The sequence below is a fragment of the Mustela erminea genome, chromosome 20 (genome assembly GCF_009829155.1).
Source record: "Mustela erminea isolate mMusErm1 chromosome 20, mMusErm1.Pri, whole genome shotgun sequence".
Lineage (NCBI taxonomy): Eukaryota > Metazoa > Chordata > Mammalia > Carnivora > Mustelidae > Mustela > Mustela erminea.
In genome coordinates, this window is record NC_045633.1 from 9,688,034 (window position 1) to 9,702,254 (window position 14,221).

The 14,221-nt window shown below is 49.6% G+C and overlaps 1 protein-coding gene across 1 annotated transcript; it reads left to right on the forward strand.

Annotated features, from left to right (window-relative positions):
• The first annotated feature begins 7,131 nt into the window (after positions 1-7,131).
• ITPRIPL2 (ITPRIP like 2) lies at positions 7,132-12,933 on the forward strand. Its single transcript, XM_032327668.1, has one exon. It carries the CDS (start codon positions 7,876-7,878, stop codon positions 9,472-9,474), a length of 1,599 nt encoding a protein of 532 aa, XP_032183559.1. The 5' UTR covers positions 7,132-7,875; the 3' UTR covers positions 9,475-12,933.
• Positions 12,934-14,221: the final 1,288 nt, after the last annotated feature.

Genomic DNA, 14,221 nt, shown 5'->3' on the forward strand with positions numbered 1-14,221 from the left:
TTCTAAATCACACCATCCTATCCGGTGACAAGTTACGGCCGATGCAGTGTTGGCAATTCCCTGTCCTGCCCTTCTTTTGTCCTTTTACCTCCTCCCTTGGGATCTGCATCCCCAGTAACACATTCAGATGCAAGCCATACTAGGTTCTGTTTTCCAGGAAATGGGGCTAAAACGCCTTCCCACCTCGTGCCACCACCACCCCTGCGTCATAGTTACCAGGAAGAGGCATCCTCACATGACCTCAGACCCCAGTGGGGATTTTTGTAAGGATCCGAGGCAAAGAGGCCACAGGGCTCACTCAAACAGGAATGAGGTCTGGAATGTCATTCAGGCACATGGTGGCGTTAGTGGCCCAACATTGACTCAGACACTCACCATTCTTGGATCAGCTGCTCCTTCCTACCCTCCCCTGACCCACCATGGTATCTATTTCCCCCGGCGTATTCTGTGGCTTCTGCTTAATTCTGAATCCTGCTTCCTCTCAGGTTCTCTGTCCCATTCAGAATCCCCAAGGGAAAAGATGAGTTTGAGTCAGTGAGTCACCATCTAGTATTGGGTGGCATTATTGGCAAAGCCATGTGGCAGGCTCCTTTGTTGCCAGCCGTCCTGGTGCAGTCCCTTAAGAGTAAATATTTAGAAACATACGCCTTTGACATTGCCGTAACATCTGTAAAAAATGACTGATGGGCATATCTCTCTGAATAGAGGATAGACCAGCGCGGGTTTTCTGAGTTGCCTTTGAGATGAGCTGTGTGACAACATCGCAGAACCAACGGGAAACTTCTAAAGAAACAGCAATAGACCATTTATCATATACAGTTGAGGGCACTGAGAAAGCTGCACGAAAGGACTCTGAGCCCACCTTCCAGAAAAGATTCCTAAGCCACACAGCAGAACCTGGCCATCACGGGAGCTGCTGCCTCTGACCCTGCCAGAGAGCAGCCTATGGAATCAAGACCCAGCCATGGGTGTCAGAACCACCCACCTTTGCCGCCAGCCTTACTAGCAAAGTGGCCATCTTGGGCAGCTTCTGTCCCTGCGCCAGAGAATCTAAGAATGTGCTCAGCTTTCCAGCCCTAGATCCAGAAGAAGGCTTGCTGGAGAAGGCTAGAAAGGGCGGTGTGAGAATCCTGCAGTGTCTCTTCACCCACTCCAGACTCCCGCAACAAAAGGACTCACACATCCCGCTCCCCACGACTGTCACGTGACTCCTGGACCTCCATGCCTGGTACATTCTGTTGCCGTCACCCCAGATGGCCTCCCTGCAATTCTGTGGCTCAAAATCTTATTCATTCATTCAAGGAATCTCTGAAGTGCCCAGCATGGCATTGGGGGTTGGGGATACCAAGCTGCATCTGGCAATGTCCCTGCCTCCAAGAGCCTCATCTCCTGGTCAGGGACATAGACACATAAATTAACCTGCCTCCCCAGGATGCCCCCTTTCTGTGCCATAAAACCCTTTACAATGCGAAAGGGAGTGAAGTGCCAGGTGGGGTCAGGTTTGCCAGCTGTGTGACTTGGAGTAAGTTACTCACCCTCTCTTAGACTCACTTTTCCCATGTGCAAAAGGGCATTGTTAACAACACTGCCTCACTGAGCTTGTCCTGAGTATTCAAGGAGATGCTGCTTCGGAAAAGCTGCATCCAGGAGGCCCACGATATTATCAAACATAATGACCTTTCCCATCCTTCAAAGCCTGATCATACGTCTCATCCCCGTCGCCGTGAACCTTCCCCAAGCCTCCTGTGAGAAATGAGTCACCTCAGCCTTCTCTCTTCCTCTATCAGTGTTGTCATTCTTCCTCTGTGGGCAGGGACACACCTCTGGCGTATCAGAAATGCTAGAAGGACCATGTGTATATATTTGCTGATCTATTTAAAAAAAAAAAAAGCAGGAGGGGCCCTTGTCAAATATTAAACATTAAAGGATACTTTATTTATTTTTAAAGATTTTATTTATTTATTTGACAGAGAGAGAGATCACAAGTAGGCAGAGAGAGGAAGGGAAGCAGGCTCCCTGCCTAGCTAAGAGCCGGATGTGGGGCTCGATCCCAGTTCCCTGGAATCATGACCTGAGCCGAAGGCAGAGGCCCTAACCCACTGAGCCACCCAGGTACCCTTAAAGGATACTTTAAAGGAAATAATTATCAAAAGTCACTGAAGGGGTGGCAGTTTTCTGAATCCACCCATATTGTGTAGATAGAGCACCCTGACTGTTTTTTTTTGGCATTCCTCTCTGCCTGGCACAAGGTGAGAACCCACAGAGGCGTGGGTTCTTGTGTTTGTTCTGACACATACAGGAGATTTTCCAAGGGCAAAGTTCTGAGGCCCGTTCCTTGAACTCTCTGGAGGAAATGAGCTATGGCAACCGATTAGAAGCAGGAAAAACAGTACCAGTGATACATCATTTGCTCAGTGTAGTGGGGTGAATTGTGGCCCACTGTGAGATAATAGAAAATATATATATTAGTCTCTGTGCCTGGTTCCTGGCACAGAACTCCTAAAACCCTTTTAATTTCCTAGGTGATAACAGCACTAGGAGCATCTTTTGTTCTAATGCAGTGACTCTGGGGGCGCTCCTGGATGGCTCCAGGATGGGGTCTGGTCATCAGGAAGACCAAGCCATGTTGAGAAGCTTCGTGTTTTCAGCAGCCCTACCACTTCTCCAGAGAGGGGCAAGGGGCTAAAATTGAGTTAATAATTGATCATGCCTGGGGGTGCCCCAGGGGGCTCTGACAGCTAAGCATCTGTCTCAGGTCATAATCTCTGGGTCCTGGGATGGAGCCTGTGTCAAGGTCCCTGCTCAGTGGGGAACCTGTTTCTTCTTCACCCTCTGCCTGCCACTCCCCTGCTTGTGCGCTCTCTCTCTCTCTCTCTGTTAAATAAATAAAATCTTAATAATTAATCATGCCCACGTGAGAAAGCCTCCATAAAATCTCAGTAGTACCAGGCTTGGGGAGCTTCCAAGCTGGTGAACACATCCATATATTAGGAGGGTGACATGCCCCCCTGTAAAAAAAAAAGGGGGCATCCCAACTCCATACGGATGGAAGTACATTTATCGTGTCCTCTAATAAACTGGGAGACATGCCCCCCTGAGTTCTGTGAGCTATTTTAGCAAACTAATCAAACTTGAGGAGGGGGTTATAGGAACCTCCAATGTGCACCCAAGTTGGACAGAATAGTGGGTCATTTGGGGAGACCTACTACTTGTGATTGGTGTCTGAGGTGTGTGGGGGGGGCAGTCTGGTGGGACTGAGCGCTTAACCTGTGGGATCTGATACCACCTCCAGGGAGATAGTGTGTCACAATCAAGTTAAATTGTAGGACACCCAGCTGGTATGACAGAGAATTGTTTGTTGTGGGGGGGATAAGCTCCTTGTGTTTGATGGCCAGAAGTGCCAGAAGTGGGGTTTGCAGCGTGAGTAGCAAAGGAGACACATAAGAAGGAAAACTGAGGCTCTTCCAATAAGTCCCCTCCCCCAAAGAGATAAGTCCCTGTCCTTGGAACCTATGAATGTGAGCTTATTGGGGAAGGGAATCCTTGCAGATGTAATTAAGGATCTCCAGATGAAATCACCAGGATTGCATCCAGTGACAAGGGTCCTTCCAAGAGACAGAAAAGGGTACAGACACAGAGGAGAAGCCTATGACAAGAGAGAGGCAGGGATTAGAGCAGAGTGATCTGGCCACAAGCCAAAGAAGGCCTGGGGCCACCACAAGCTGGACCAGGCAAGGAAGGATCCTCCCCTTAAGCCTTCTGAGGGAGCACAGCCCTGTTGCCTTCAAGAACTGTGAGGGAATACATGTCTGTTGTTTTAAACAGCCCACCCCCCACCACCTACCGCCCTGTCCCTTGGTTCTTTGTTATGGCAGCCCCAGGAAATGAATGCAGTTGCTTTGGGTTTATAATAGCAGACCCAAGTAGTCAGAGCAAAGACTGTAGGGCCTGAAATATTTATTCTCTGGCCTTTTATACAAAATGTTTGCTCTCCTGTGATCGAGAGTTGCCCTACGTTATATGGCTGAAGACGGCACACCACCATTTCCACTAGGGAGAACATGTTACTCTATTAAATTCCCCACTCTCCTCCAGAGATTATAGGGGAGATTGAAGCAAAGTGAGATTAAGAGATTTATCCCCAATGGTGGCCACCTGTTGTTTTTGCATGCCAAAACATTCCCCCCTCTTCTAGCATGCCGGCTGTGACTTTCTAGGAGGGATACCCCTCCCATAGTCCCCCTGGTTTGGGCAGGGCTCCCCCAACTTCAACTGTGTTAATCAGCTGGGGCTCCATGTACCACAGACCGAATGGCTTTAAGCAACAGAAAATTATTTTTCCATAGTTGTGGAGGCTGGAGAGCCCAAGGTCAAGGTGCAGAGGGTCTGGTTTCTGGTGCAAACTCTCTCCCTGGCCAACAGATGTCTGTCCCTGGCCAACACAAGGTCTTTCCTTGGTTTGTGTTTATATGTATGGGGAGAGGCCTCTCTGTCTTTTCCTTTTCTTCTTCTTCTTCTTCTTTTTTTTTTGAAAGATTAATTTGAGAGAGAGAAAAAGAGAGAGAGAGAGTGAACATGCAGGGGGAGGGGCAGAGGAAGAGAATCTCCAAGCAGACTCCCCACTGAGCACAGAGACCCACTTGGGGTGCCCTCGCAGGACCTGTGAGATCATGATCTGAGCAAACCCAAGAGTCAGGGCTCGATCCACTGAGTCACCCAAAGGGCCCTTCCTCTTCTTATAATGACACCAGTCTTGCTGTGTTAGGGCCCATCCTTATAACCATTTATCTTTAATGAACATGGAAAAGCTGTTTCCAGATAGTCACATTAGGGGTTAGGGTTTCAATATATGAATTTTGAAGGGACACAACTCAGTCCAGGCCAGGTTTATCAGTGCATTCTCTAACTTGGCCACTGTTTGTTTGTTTATTTTTTTTTTAAAGATTTTATTTATTTATCAGGGAGAGAGATGGAGAGAGAGCAAGCACAGGCAGACAGAATGGCAGGCAGAGGCAGAGGGAGAAGCAGGCTCCCTGCTGAGCAAGGAGCCCGATGTGGGACTCGATCCCAGGACTCTGGGATCATGACCTGAGCCGAAGGCAGCTGCTTAACCAACTGAGCCACCCAGGCGTCCCTGTTTGTTTGTTTATATTAAAAAAATTTATTTGCCAGAGAGAGAGAGAGAGAGACAGCCCAAGCACAAGCAGGCTCCCCACTGAAAAAGGAGCCCAGATGTGGGACTCAATTCCAGGACCCTGGGATCACAACCTGAGCCGAAGGAAGATGCTTAAAAGACCTAGCCACCGAGACATTCCTATTTTATTTTTTGGTAAGATGTTATTTATTTATTTATTTGAGAGAAAGAGAGCAGGAGCGGAGGAGGAGGGGCAGAGAGAGAGGGAGAAGCAGACTTCCCACTCAGCACGGAGCCCATCTATTTATTAAAAAAAAAATTTTTTTTAAAGTAAATTCTATCCCCAATATGGGGCTCAAACTCAGAATTCCAAGATCAAGAGTCACATGCTCTACCAACTGGGTCAGCCAGGTACCCTGAACTTGGTCACTTTTATCATATTTCTCAAGACTCTCTCTAGGAATGGCATTTGCTACAATTTTCAGGCAAGCACAGCTCTCTTTTCCTCGCCACAGAGGTTAATAGGAGATAAGGCTAGAGCAGCCAGGGGCATATGGAGAAGGCCTGGCAGAGATGCCCCCTACCTAGAAAAAAACAGAGTTAAGAAGGAAAGAGAGGGGCACCTGGGTGGCTCAGTGGGTTAAAGCCTCTGCCTTTAGCTCAGGTCGTGATCCCAGGGTCCTGGGATCGAGCCCCGCATCAGGCTCTCTGCTCAGCAGGGAGCCTGCTTCCTCCTCTCTCTCTGCCTGCCTCTCTGCCTACTTGTGATCGCTGTCTGTCAAATAAATTAAAAAAATCTTTAAAAAAAAAAAAAAAGAAGAAGGAAGGAGAGTACCTGTATCCAACTGTACCAAAGCAGGCTTCCCTGCTTCAGTTAATGTGACACAGTAAGTTATTTTTTTAGCTGTGTTTCTATCACTTGCATCAGAAGAACCTGACTAGTAGACCATGAGCTGTAGAACCTGGACTAGTAGGTTCTAGTCTAGAAGAACCTGGACTAGTAGACCATGGGCTGAAAGCCGGTCTCCTTAGCTCCAAGAGGCTCAGCCCCGGATTTCCTGGGAGTCATCCCCATGCTTAACTCCGCAGCCACCCTGTGCGTCCTGAGTCCCAGAGGTCAGCTGAGTTCTGACATTTTTAATGCATTCACCTTTGCTCTCCTTAAATGTTTTCTTTTGCGGGGTGGGGTGGGAAGGTGCAATGAGCATAAATAAGTAAAGATAATTATTTCAATAAATCCAGTTTGACTGAACAAATCCAGATTATTTCAGGCAGTGCTCCTTGTTATGAAATGAACCAAAGCTTCCCGAGGACTGAGGTCCCAGTGCAGGTCCTGACAAAGGACACAGACAAATTCTCAGCGGTGAGTGGGGGACTCTCTGGCACCCCTCCCGGGGTCCTGCCCCCTGGCTTCTCTGGATCTAGATGTCTGTATTCAAGACACAGCTCTGCTAAAGCTGTGTGACCCTGGGTAAGTCCCCCAACCTGCCTATGCCCATTTCCTCATCTGAAAAATGGGGAAATAATAGTTTACGTTTCAGAGGATTGACAAGAGGAGTGGGTATGTGTAAGGTGATTAGCACAGTACTGGCATACAGTAAGTCCTCTGTAAAAGCTGCAATTGTTATCCCCAAGGCTGGCTCCTCCTGGTTCAGCGCACCGTGAGCCTCGGGCTTCCATGGGGGCAGCCCCCCGCCTTCTCATTCCCTCACGCAGTTTTTTTTTTTTTTTCTTTCACGTTTTTTTCTGCTACAGAATCCTTTCTCTTTTGGTTTCCTTTTTAAGAAAGGCTGTAAGCTTTTCGAAGAGCAGAAACCCCGGGTCATCTTGCCCACTACTGTTTCCCCAGCTCCTAGCCTATGGCCTGGCACGTAGTAGGTGCTCAGTAAATAGTGGTGTTTGAATAAGGGACGGCAGCCCCGTGGCAGCGGCCACTTCCGTGCCAGAGCCTGCCACGCCACCAGCGCCACGACGTGCTTGGCTGGGGGCGGGGAGGGACACGCTGGGTGTGAGCCCTTCTCTCCGCTTTTCAACTTCCCCGTGTAACTTTATGTGAGCACCACTCCAGAGGCTCCCAGGCCGAGGCCACCGCCCCGGAATCCGGGCCTTCCCGGTTCTGCCTTTGGGGAGAAGGGAGGGGCGGTGGCCCGCGAGAAGCCAGTTCCAGGCGCGTCCTGAAGTCCCTCCCGCCGCCCCGCGTCGCTTTAAGGCGGAGGCCGGGGAGGGGGCCACGCCACCCGCCGGCTCCGCGCACGGCTCCAGACTTCGGCATTTCCTCCCCGCTAGCTGGCGCGGACTCTTCTCCCCTCGCAAGAGGGAACTCCTGGGGCCGAGTAACGGGAACAAGCGCGGAGGAGAGCGAGAACGAGCGCCGAGAGGGAGCCCGGGAGTGCCGCCCAGGGTAGGAGGCAAGCCCGGCCGGGTCAGAAGCTGGCCGCCGGCAGCGAGCCGGGGCGCCGGGCGGGGAGAGCCGCCGGGCGGGACCAGGCGTGCAGCCGGCGCAGGGCGCGGCCCGGGGCCCGCGAGTGCAGGGCGGGCCGCAGCTGGAAGGAAAACTTGAGCTGGGAGAGGGGGCCGAGCTGGAGAGCGCCTTCCCCCCGCCCTGCGAGGGGGGAGCCGCCGCGGAGGCGAAGGAGACCCGGACCGCGGGGCTGCTCGGGCGCTGCCCGCATGCTGGGCCGGGGGCGCCGCCGGGGCTCGCGCCCTGGGCTGCAAGGCCGCCGCTGTCCCGGGCGCCCGGTATGTCGGTGCACTACACCCTCAATCTGCGCGTCTTCTGGCCCCTGGTGACCGGCCTCTGCACTGCCCTTGTGTGCCTCTACCATGTCCTCCGGGGAAGCGGGGGCGCCCGGGCCGAGCCCCCCGACGGTACGGACGGCGGCTTCCCGCTGCTCAAGGTAGCCGTCCTGCTCTTCCTCGGCTACATCCTCCTGCGCTGTCGCCACGCAGTTCGGCAGCGCTTCCTCCCGGGGTCTCCTCGCCTGGGGAGCCACTCCACCTTCTCTCCTGGACACTTCCCAGAGCCGAGTCTTGGCATCTTGCTGGAGAGTTACTACGAGCACGAGTTGCGCCTGTCCCCGCACGTGCTGGGCCACAGCAAGGCGCACGTGAGCCGAATCGTGGGCGAGCTGGTGCGGGCTGGCCGCACCCGGGGATCCCCTGGTCCCATCCCCGGCGGGGCGCTGGCCTTGGCCTTCCGTGGAGACTTCATCCAGGTGGGCAGCGCCTACGAGCAGCATAAAATCCGGCGGCCCGACGGCTTCGACGTGCTGGTGCCGCTGCGTCTCCCGCCGCTGGTGGCGCTGGAGCCCAGGAGCCTGGGCCCTGAGCCCGCGCTGGCCCCAGCCTTCCACGGCTGCTTCGTGTGCGCCCTCAAGGCTCCGCCGGGGGCCTCCGGGAGCCACTGGCTCCGGGACTGCAAACCCTTCGCCGACGGCTTCTGCGTGGACGTGCTCGGGCGGCGTCACCTCTCTGCCCCGCTGGTGCTGCGCTGGTTCCAGGCGCACCTGCAGCGCTCCCTGGCCACCGTGCGCTACAGTCTGGAGGGGCGTTGTCGGGTCAGCCTGACCCCGGGCGGCCTGGAACAGCCTCCCACCCTGCACATCCTGCCCTGCCGCACCGACTATGGCTGCTGCCGCCTGTCCATGGCAGTGCGTCTCATCCCCGCTGTACATCTGGGTGATGGCGTTTTCCTCGTGGCACCACCACCATCCCCCTCACCCGTCGGGCCCCCGTCAGAGCTCCCAGGAGGCCTGCGCACGGATGCACTGTGGGGTGTGAACACAGCTCGGCAGGAGCAGAAGCTGCTGTGCTGGGTGCAGGAACGGGCCCCTCCAGGTGCCTGCTACCTCAAGTGCCTACAGTTACTTAAAGCTCTGCGAGACCTGGGCGCCCGCGGGCTGGACCCAGCGGCCACAGCCCAGTGGGGACGCATTCTGTCCTCGTATATGCTCAAGACAGCGCTGCTGGCGGTGCTGCTGCGTGAGGGGGTTCCTGCTCAAGGCTGGGACGAGGCACACCTGTGCGATCGGTTGGAAGAATTAGTGCAGTTCCTTAGGGACTGCCTGCTGCGACGCCAGACGCTCTTCCACTGCGTCCTGGGCCCTGGTGGGGCAGCTGCCGAGGTGGGCCCCCTGCCCAAGGTACTGCGTGAGGCCGCCCCTGTTGACCTCCTGGCTGCATTCGACAGGCAAGCCCGGGAACTTGCGGCATCGAGGTTGCTGTCCACCTGGCGAAGGCTGCCCCAGCTGCTCCGGGTCTACGGAGGTCCTCGCTACCTTGACAGGTGCCCCCCACCCCGGAGTCAGCGGGCACAGGGATTTCCTGAAGATCAACCATAAACCTTGATAGTGTTCCCCACCTGGCCTAATGCTCCTAAAGCTTCTTCCATCGCATGGGGTGGGGATGGCAATGAAGCCGGTTTCATGCAAGGAAATGAGGTGCCAAAGGTGTTGGAAAATTGGGAGAGTGACATTTGGTGGCTTATATGTCCCCCTGGCCCCACAATCCAGTATAGCTATGGCATCTTGTTCACTCCCACCAACATATTCTGAGTGAGCTACAGAAAGGCCTCCAACACCAGCAGCTAAGGGTTGGTTCAAATGTTGGTTTGTGTGGAATGATTCTGCAGAAGGATCCAGCTTTTAGGGAAGCCCCATGAAGGAAGTAAGAACTAGCTGCAGAGAAAGTGCCCTCGCTCCCAAATTTAAAGAAGCTAATGTGTTTTTGTTTTGTTTTGTTTTGTTTTTGTTTTTTGTTTTGCTGTAACTACTTGCTCTGTCCTGGGTTCCTGATTGTCTTTTAAAAAGTGTGAATCTTTATCTACAACTGGAATTGAAGTTCTATTCTAGGGGCTAATGTTCTGAGGAACACTGTTTCCACTATTCAAATTAATACTGATGTGTTATTTTAAGTGGTACCATCACGGGTGTTTGACAGGATTGCAAAGAATTAAGTCACATGGGTTGAGAGGCAGTCAAGAGTTGGTTAGAGAAACTTCCAGAGCAAATAGCACTTTATTTTGATCAGTCCTTTCATTTTGTGGTAATTGCCACTGCCAAGTGTTGCATCGGAAAGGGAGGCCAGTTACATTTATTATTAAGAAATGTGCAGTCTTAAAAAGCAGGCTTGCCTAACATCCCTACAGGCCCACCCTGGAATATGTACCAGTCCACACCCATTCATGGAGAGCCCACCGTGAGCCAGGCACGGTGCAAAGTAGCAAAAGATCCATGTTTAGGACCACACTGGTGCGCAGGGAAAACACATGGGGTTTTGAGAAAGATATATTTCAGTCTTTGCCTATCCAGGTGACTCACCAGACATGCTGCTGGCTGGAGACAGAAACATTTTGTTGTTGTTTGAAGCCTTTTGAACAAACTCCTCTGCATGGGAGTCTCTGAGTTTCACGAGATAATGCGCAAATGTCTGTCTTAGTGCCTTGAGTGTAGTTAGCTCTCTTGGTCAGTGCTCAGTTATGGTTAGTGGTTACCACGTTTCCCTCCCATCGCCCTGGTGGCCTTTAAGTGGTCCTAATGCCAACTTGGAGGAGCGGTTGACTGGACCCAGGTCTTGTAAAGCATTTCCTATAGAATTCAGTATCTTGGGCTCTGTGCTCCCTGACCACCCACCAGCAGTCAGCAGAAGAGAGCTAGGGAGGAGGGGAGGGAGCCACGCCTCCTGCCAGCAGTCTGGTTTTTTTTTTTCCCCCCTTTGCACATAAATATCCCCAACTCACTTTAGGTTTAGTTTTGGTTCAGAATAGTCCATCATCTGCTTGCCTAATAGAAAATGCAGCCAGTCCCACCCAGTGTTAGACTTTGGGACTTTGAAAATTTTTTTTAATAGAGACATGTATTTCCTTGGACTCTTAAAGGTAAAACTTGGAAGACAGAAATAGCCACCTGAATAGGGCCATTGTTTAACTTCTGAGTTATTTTGAGGGAATTCTTTAAACTTTCTTTAGGGGACCTACTTGGCCATGGCAGGAAATCCTTGTGAATAAATGATTTGCAGGGAATCCTCTCGGGAGCTGCAGAGACTGAGATCTTTTGCAACCTTGGACTGGAAGAGAAACAGTTGCAAATGTCCTGCCTTCTCTTTGAGGTTGTTCTGGGGACAGTTCCTCTTGATATCGCAAAGGTCATTCCCAGCTTTTAAGGTCAGTGTTAGGTTATAAGGTACTGAGTTTAGCAAAGGGATCAGTCTACCAGCTTCCTGCAAAGATATAAACTGCGTAATGTTTCTTAAAATTACTTTTTAAAACAGATGCAAAGAGTAAGTAGATCTCTCTGTCTCTATATATATATATATATTTATATTGTCTCCATATTGGCTCCAATTCCCCCTGTAGTCATTAAGTCTACTGAAGTGGGGAATAGCAGAGCTGTTGGAGGGATGCTAGAGCTTTAAAAGCGGAACTTTCCAAATGTCTCTAGTTGAGTTGATAGGTTCCTTTTTTTTTTTTTTTTTAAATCTTAACTAGTCTTTTGAAGTTTAAATCTGGTAACATTTTGTTCTTGTAGTGTTTTAGTATTTTTATTTTAAGGCTAATTACCCAAAGCCTCATCCATCCTCAAGAGTTTTAAATTTTATTATTATTTTTAAATTAATGGGGCATTGTGTTTGTGAATTGTTAAAATATTAATGTTTTATTTAAGTGCCATGCTGAGTGATAGTTCTCTGTACATGGCAACCAAAACCTAGAGATTTCGATCAATTTTGATCAATATTTAGTGATCCCAAACATGTACTGTGTACAAATGAAATAATACGACATTTTAGCCAGGTGTGATGGTTGCCCGAGGCACTTAAATTAAGCTCATCTCTGTCTTTTATCAGGGCTCCGTCATCTCCTTGATCTGAAATGTGCACATTTTTGGTGTATACTTGGTACTAGAGATTCACGTACGCAAAGATTCTTACACAAGAAGCCTCAATATTGCTCATGGTTAAAAAAAAAAAAAAAAAAAAAGAAGAAGAAGAAGAAGAAGAAGAAAAGATTAACTGTCCAGCCAGTGCCTGAAGAAAAGTTTTGGGGAGGACGACTCAGCCATTTTTCCAAAAGATACCCTTCAGTAACTCCTACTGACCTGTCTTGGGAGCTATCCTGCAAGGCTCATGGTTGTGGGCTGAGAAATAGAGATTTTTTTTTTTTTTTTTTTTTTTGGCAAGAGGAGTGGAAGAAGCTATAAGAAAGACCGGAAGCAAGAGAACCAAGAGAAATCTGAAGAATTCAGGAGGGAGGCCTTAAGAGGGAACCAAAGAAAGAGATGGAGAGAAGGGGAACCCCAGGGGGGAATCACATGAGGGTGTAAGAGGTTTGGGTAGGAAACACATTTTTAGGTATGTGCTATTTCAAACCAGGGGTCGCAAACTCAGCAGCCTGCAGAAGCCAGGCAGGGAGATCAGTATGGGAAGGGGTGGGTGGGTGGAGGGTGGGGACTGTGCCCCCCTTAAGCATGGCAGCCATTGGTCAGCTCTGTGCTGGGAAAAAGGTAAGGAGGGGCGAGAAATCAGGAATTTTTTTAAAGGGAGACTTTCTCAATTTTAAACAAAATCATTTTGAATTGTCCCAAACACCACGTGGGCCAAACAGAACATTTGCTTGAGCCTGGGGCCACCAGTTTGCGACCCCTGCTGAACCCTCCAAGTATGTATGAGGTTATATTTATTGTTCTGGAGATGTTGTTGTTATACATAGTTGGGGGTGTGATATTCCAAGTCCTTCTTTCTCGGAGCTAAGCTTTATTGTAGAAACAAACCAAAAAAAAAAAAAAAAAAAAATTAACAAGGCCACAGATAACACTTAACTCAAAATTCCCAGAAGGACCCTCCATCCCAGAGCTGTTCTTGTCCAGCTACACAGCCTCCAAGCAAACCACTGGGGGTCAGTTCTTGGCATTTCCTTCCTGGTGAGTGGAGGCTAAACTCCTCTGCTCTGCCTCAGAGTTCACAGATGAGTAATCAGGAAGGATTGCAGAATAACTTGTTTCTTTTTTATTTGTATTTTGCTCTTCTTTTTAAAATTAATCATTTATTTTAGTAGTATGCCAGTCTGTGGCTTAGCAGTGATGGTGGATGGTCTTGGACCCCAAAAAACCAAGGCTGGGTCTTCAGGCCAACCTTCTTAGGCTTGTTACCATTCCTACCACCAAGAACACTGTTGGCTCCCACCAAAACTGACATCCTGGCATTCGGAAGGGGTGAGCCTAACATGCATGCTTCCAGAGCATCTCTTTTAACCTCCTGGAATAAGTCACTCTTTCTGTAAAATGTGGCCTTTGAACTTGGTGAAGAAGATTTAACTACCCACATGGAGGAAGGCTATTACCTCCTTCCCCAGTAATGAGGGAAATGAACCTTACTAATTTCCAGAGATCCTTGAGAGGGGAAAAAGGTTCAGTGTTATCATCTTGGTGTTTGTTAATTTTTTTTTTTTTTTAAACACACGTCTGTTACTTAGACACTACTGTTTGTTTTCTTTTATGCCTACATAGCACATGATTTGATGGGAATTTAGCAAGTATAAGTTGGGAGAGGGTGAAGATAATATGCAATCATCTATATAGAGAGAATAGCCTTAAAAAAACTATACATAATCTGGTTTTTGAAGTATCAGATATTCAGGAAGATTTTTAGCACCTTTTGCTTTAAAAAAAAATTGTGCCTTGATTCAGTGACTTGACTTTAAAACATTCCTCTTATTTTATTGTTATTTTAAATGTGTATTCTGACCCCAACTGTGTATTATGAATGTAGTCTGTTGGCTGCAGTCATAGTATATGGTTTGTTCCAATAACAGAGACCAAAGGGTTAATCAATCAAATATGATCCCGCTGCTACAGTTGTGTGATTAAAAGGAATTTTAGGTCACACCCCACTTCTGTGGCCCAAACAGTTGAGGCCTCCTTTTGTTTTCTATTTCAGGTTGGAGTAAATTTGCACTTTTAATCTTTTGAGGGTTTTTTTTGGGGGGGGGGCTTGTTCTTTTATACTTTGCTTTGTTAATAAAGGAACTTGTAGAAAACTCTAGACTGAATGTCAGATTTGGGGAGGGCTCTCCTCTTTCTGAAAGGCAGCCCTGGC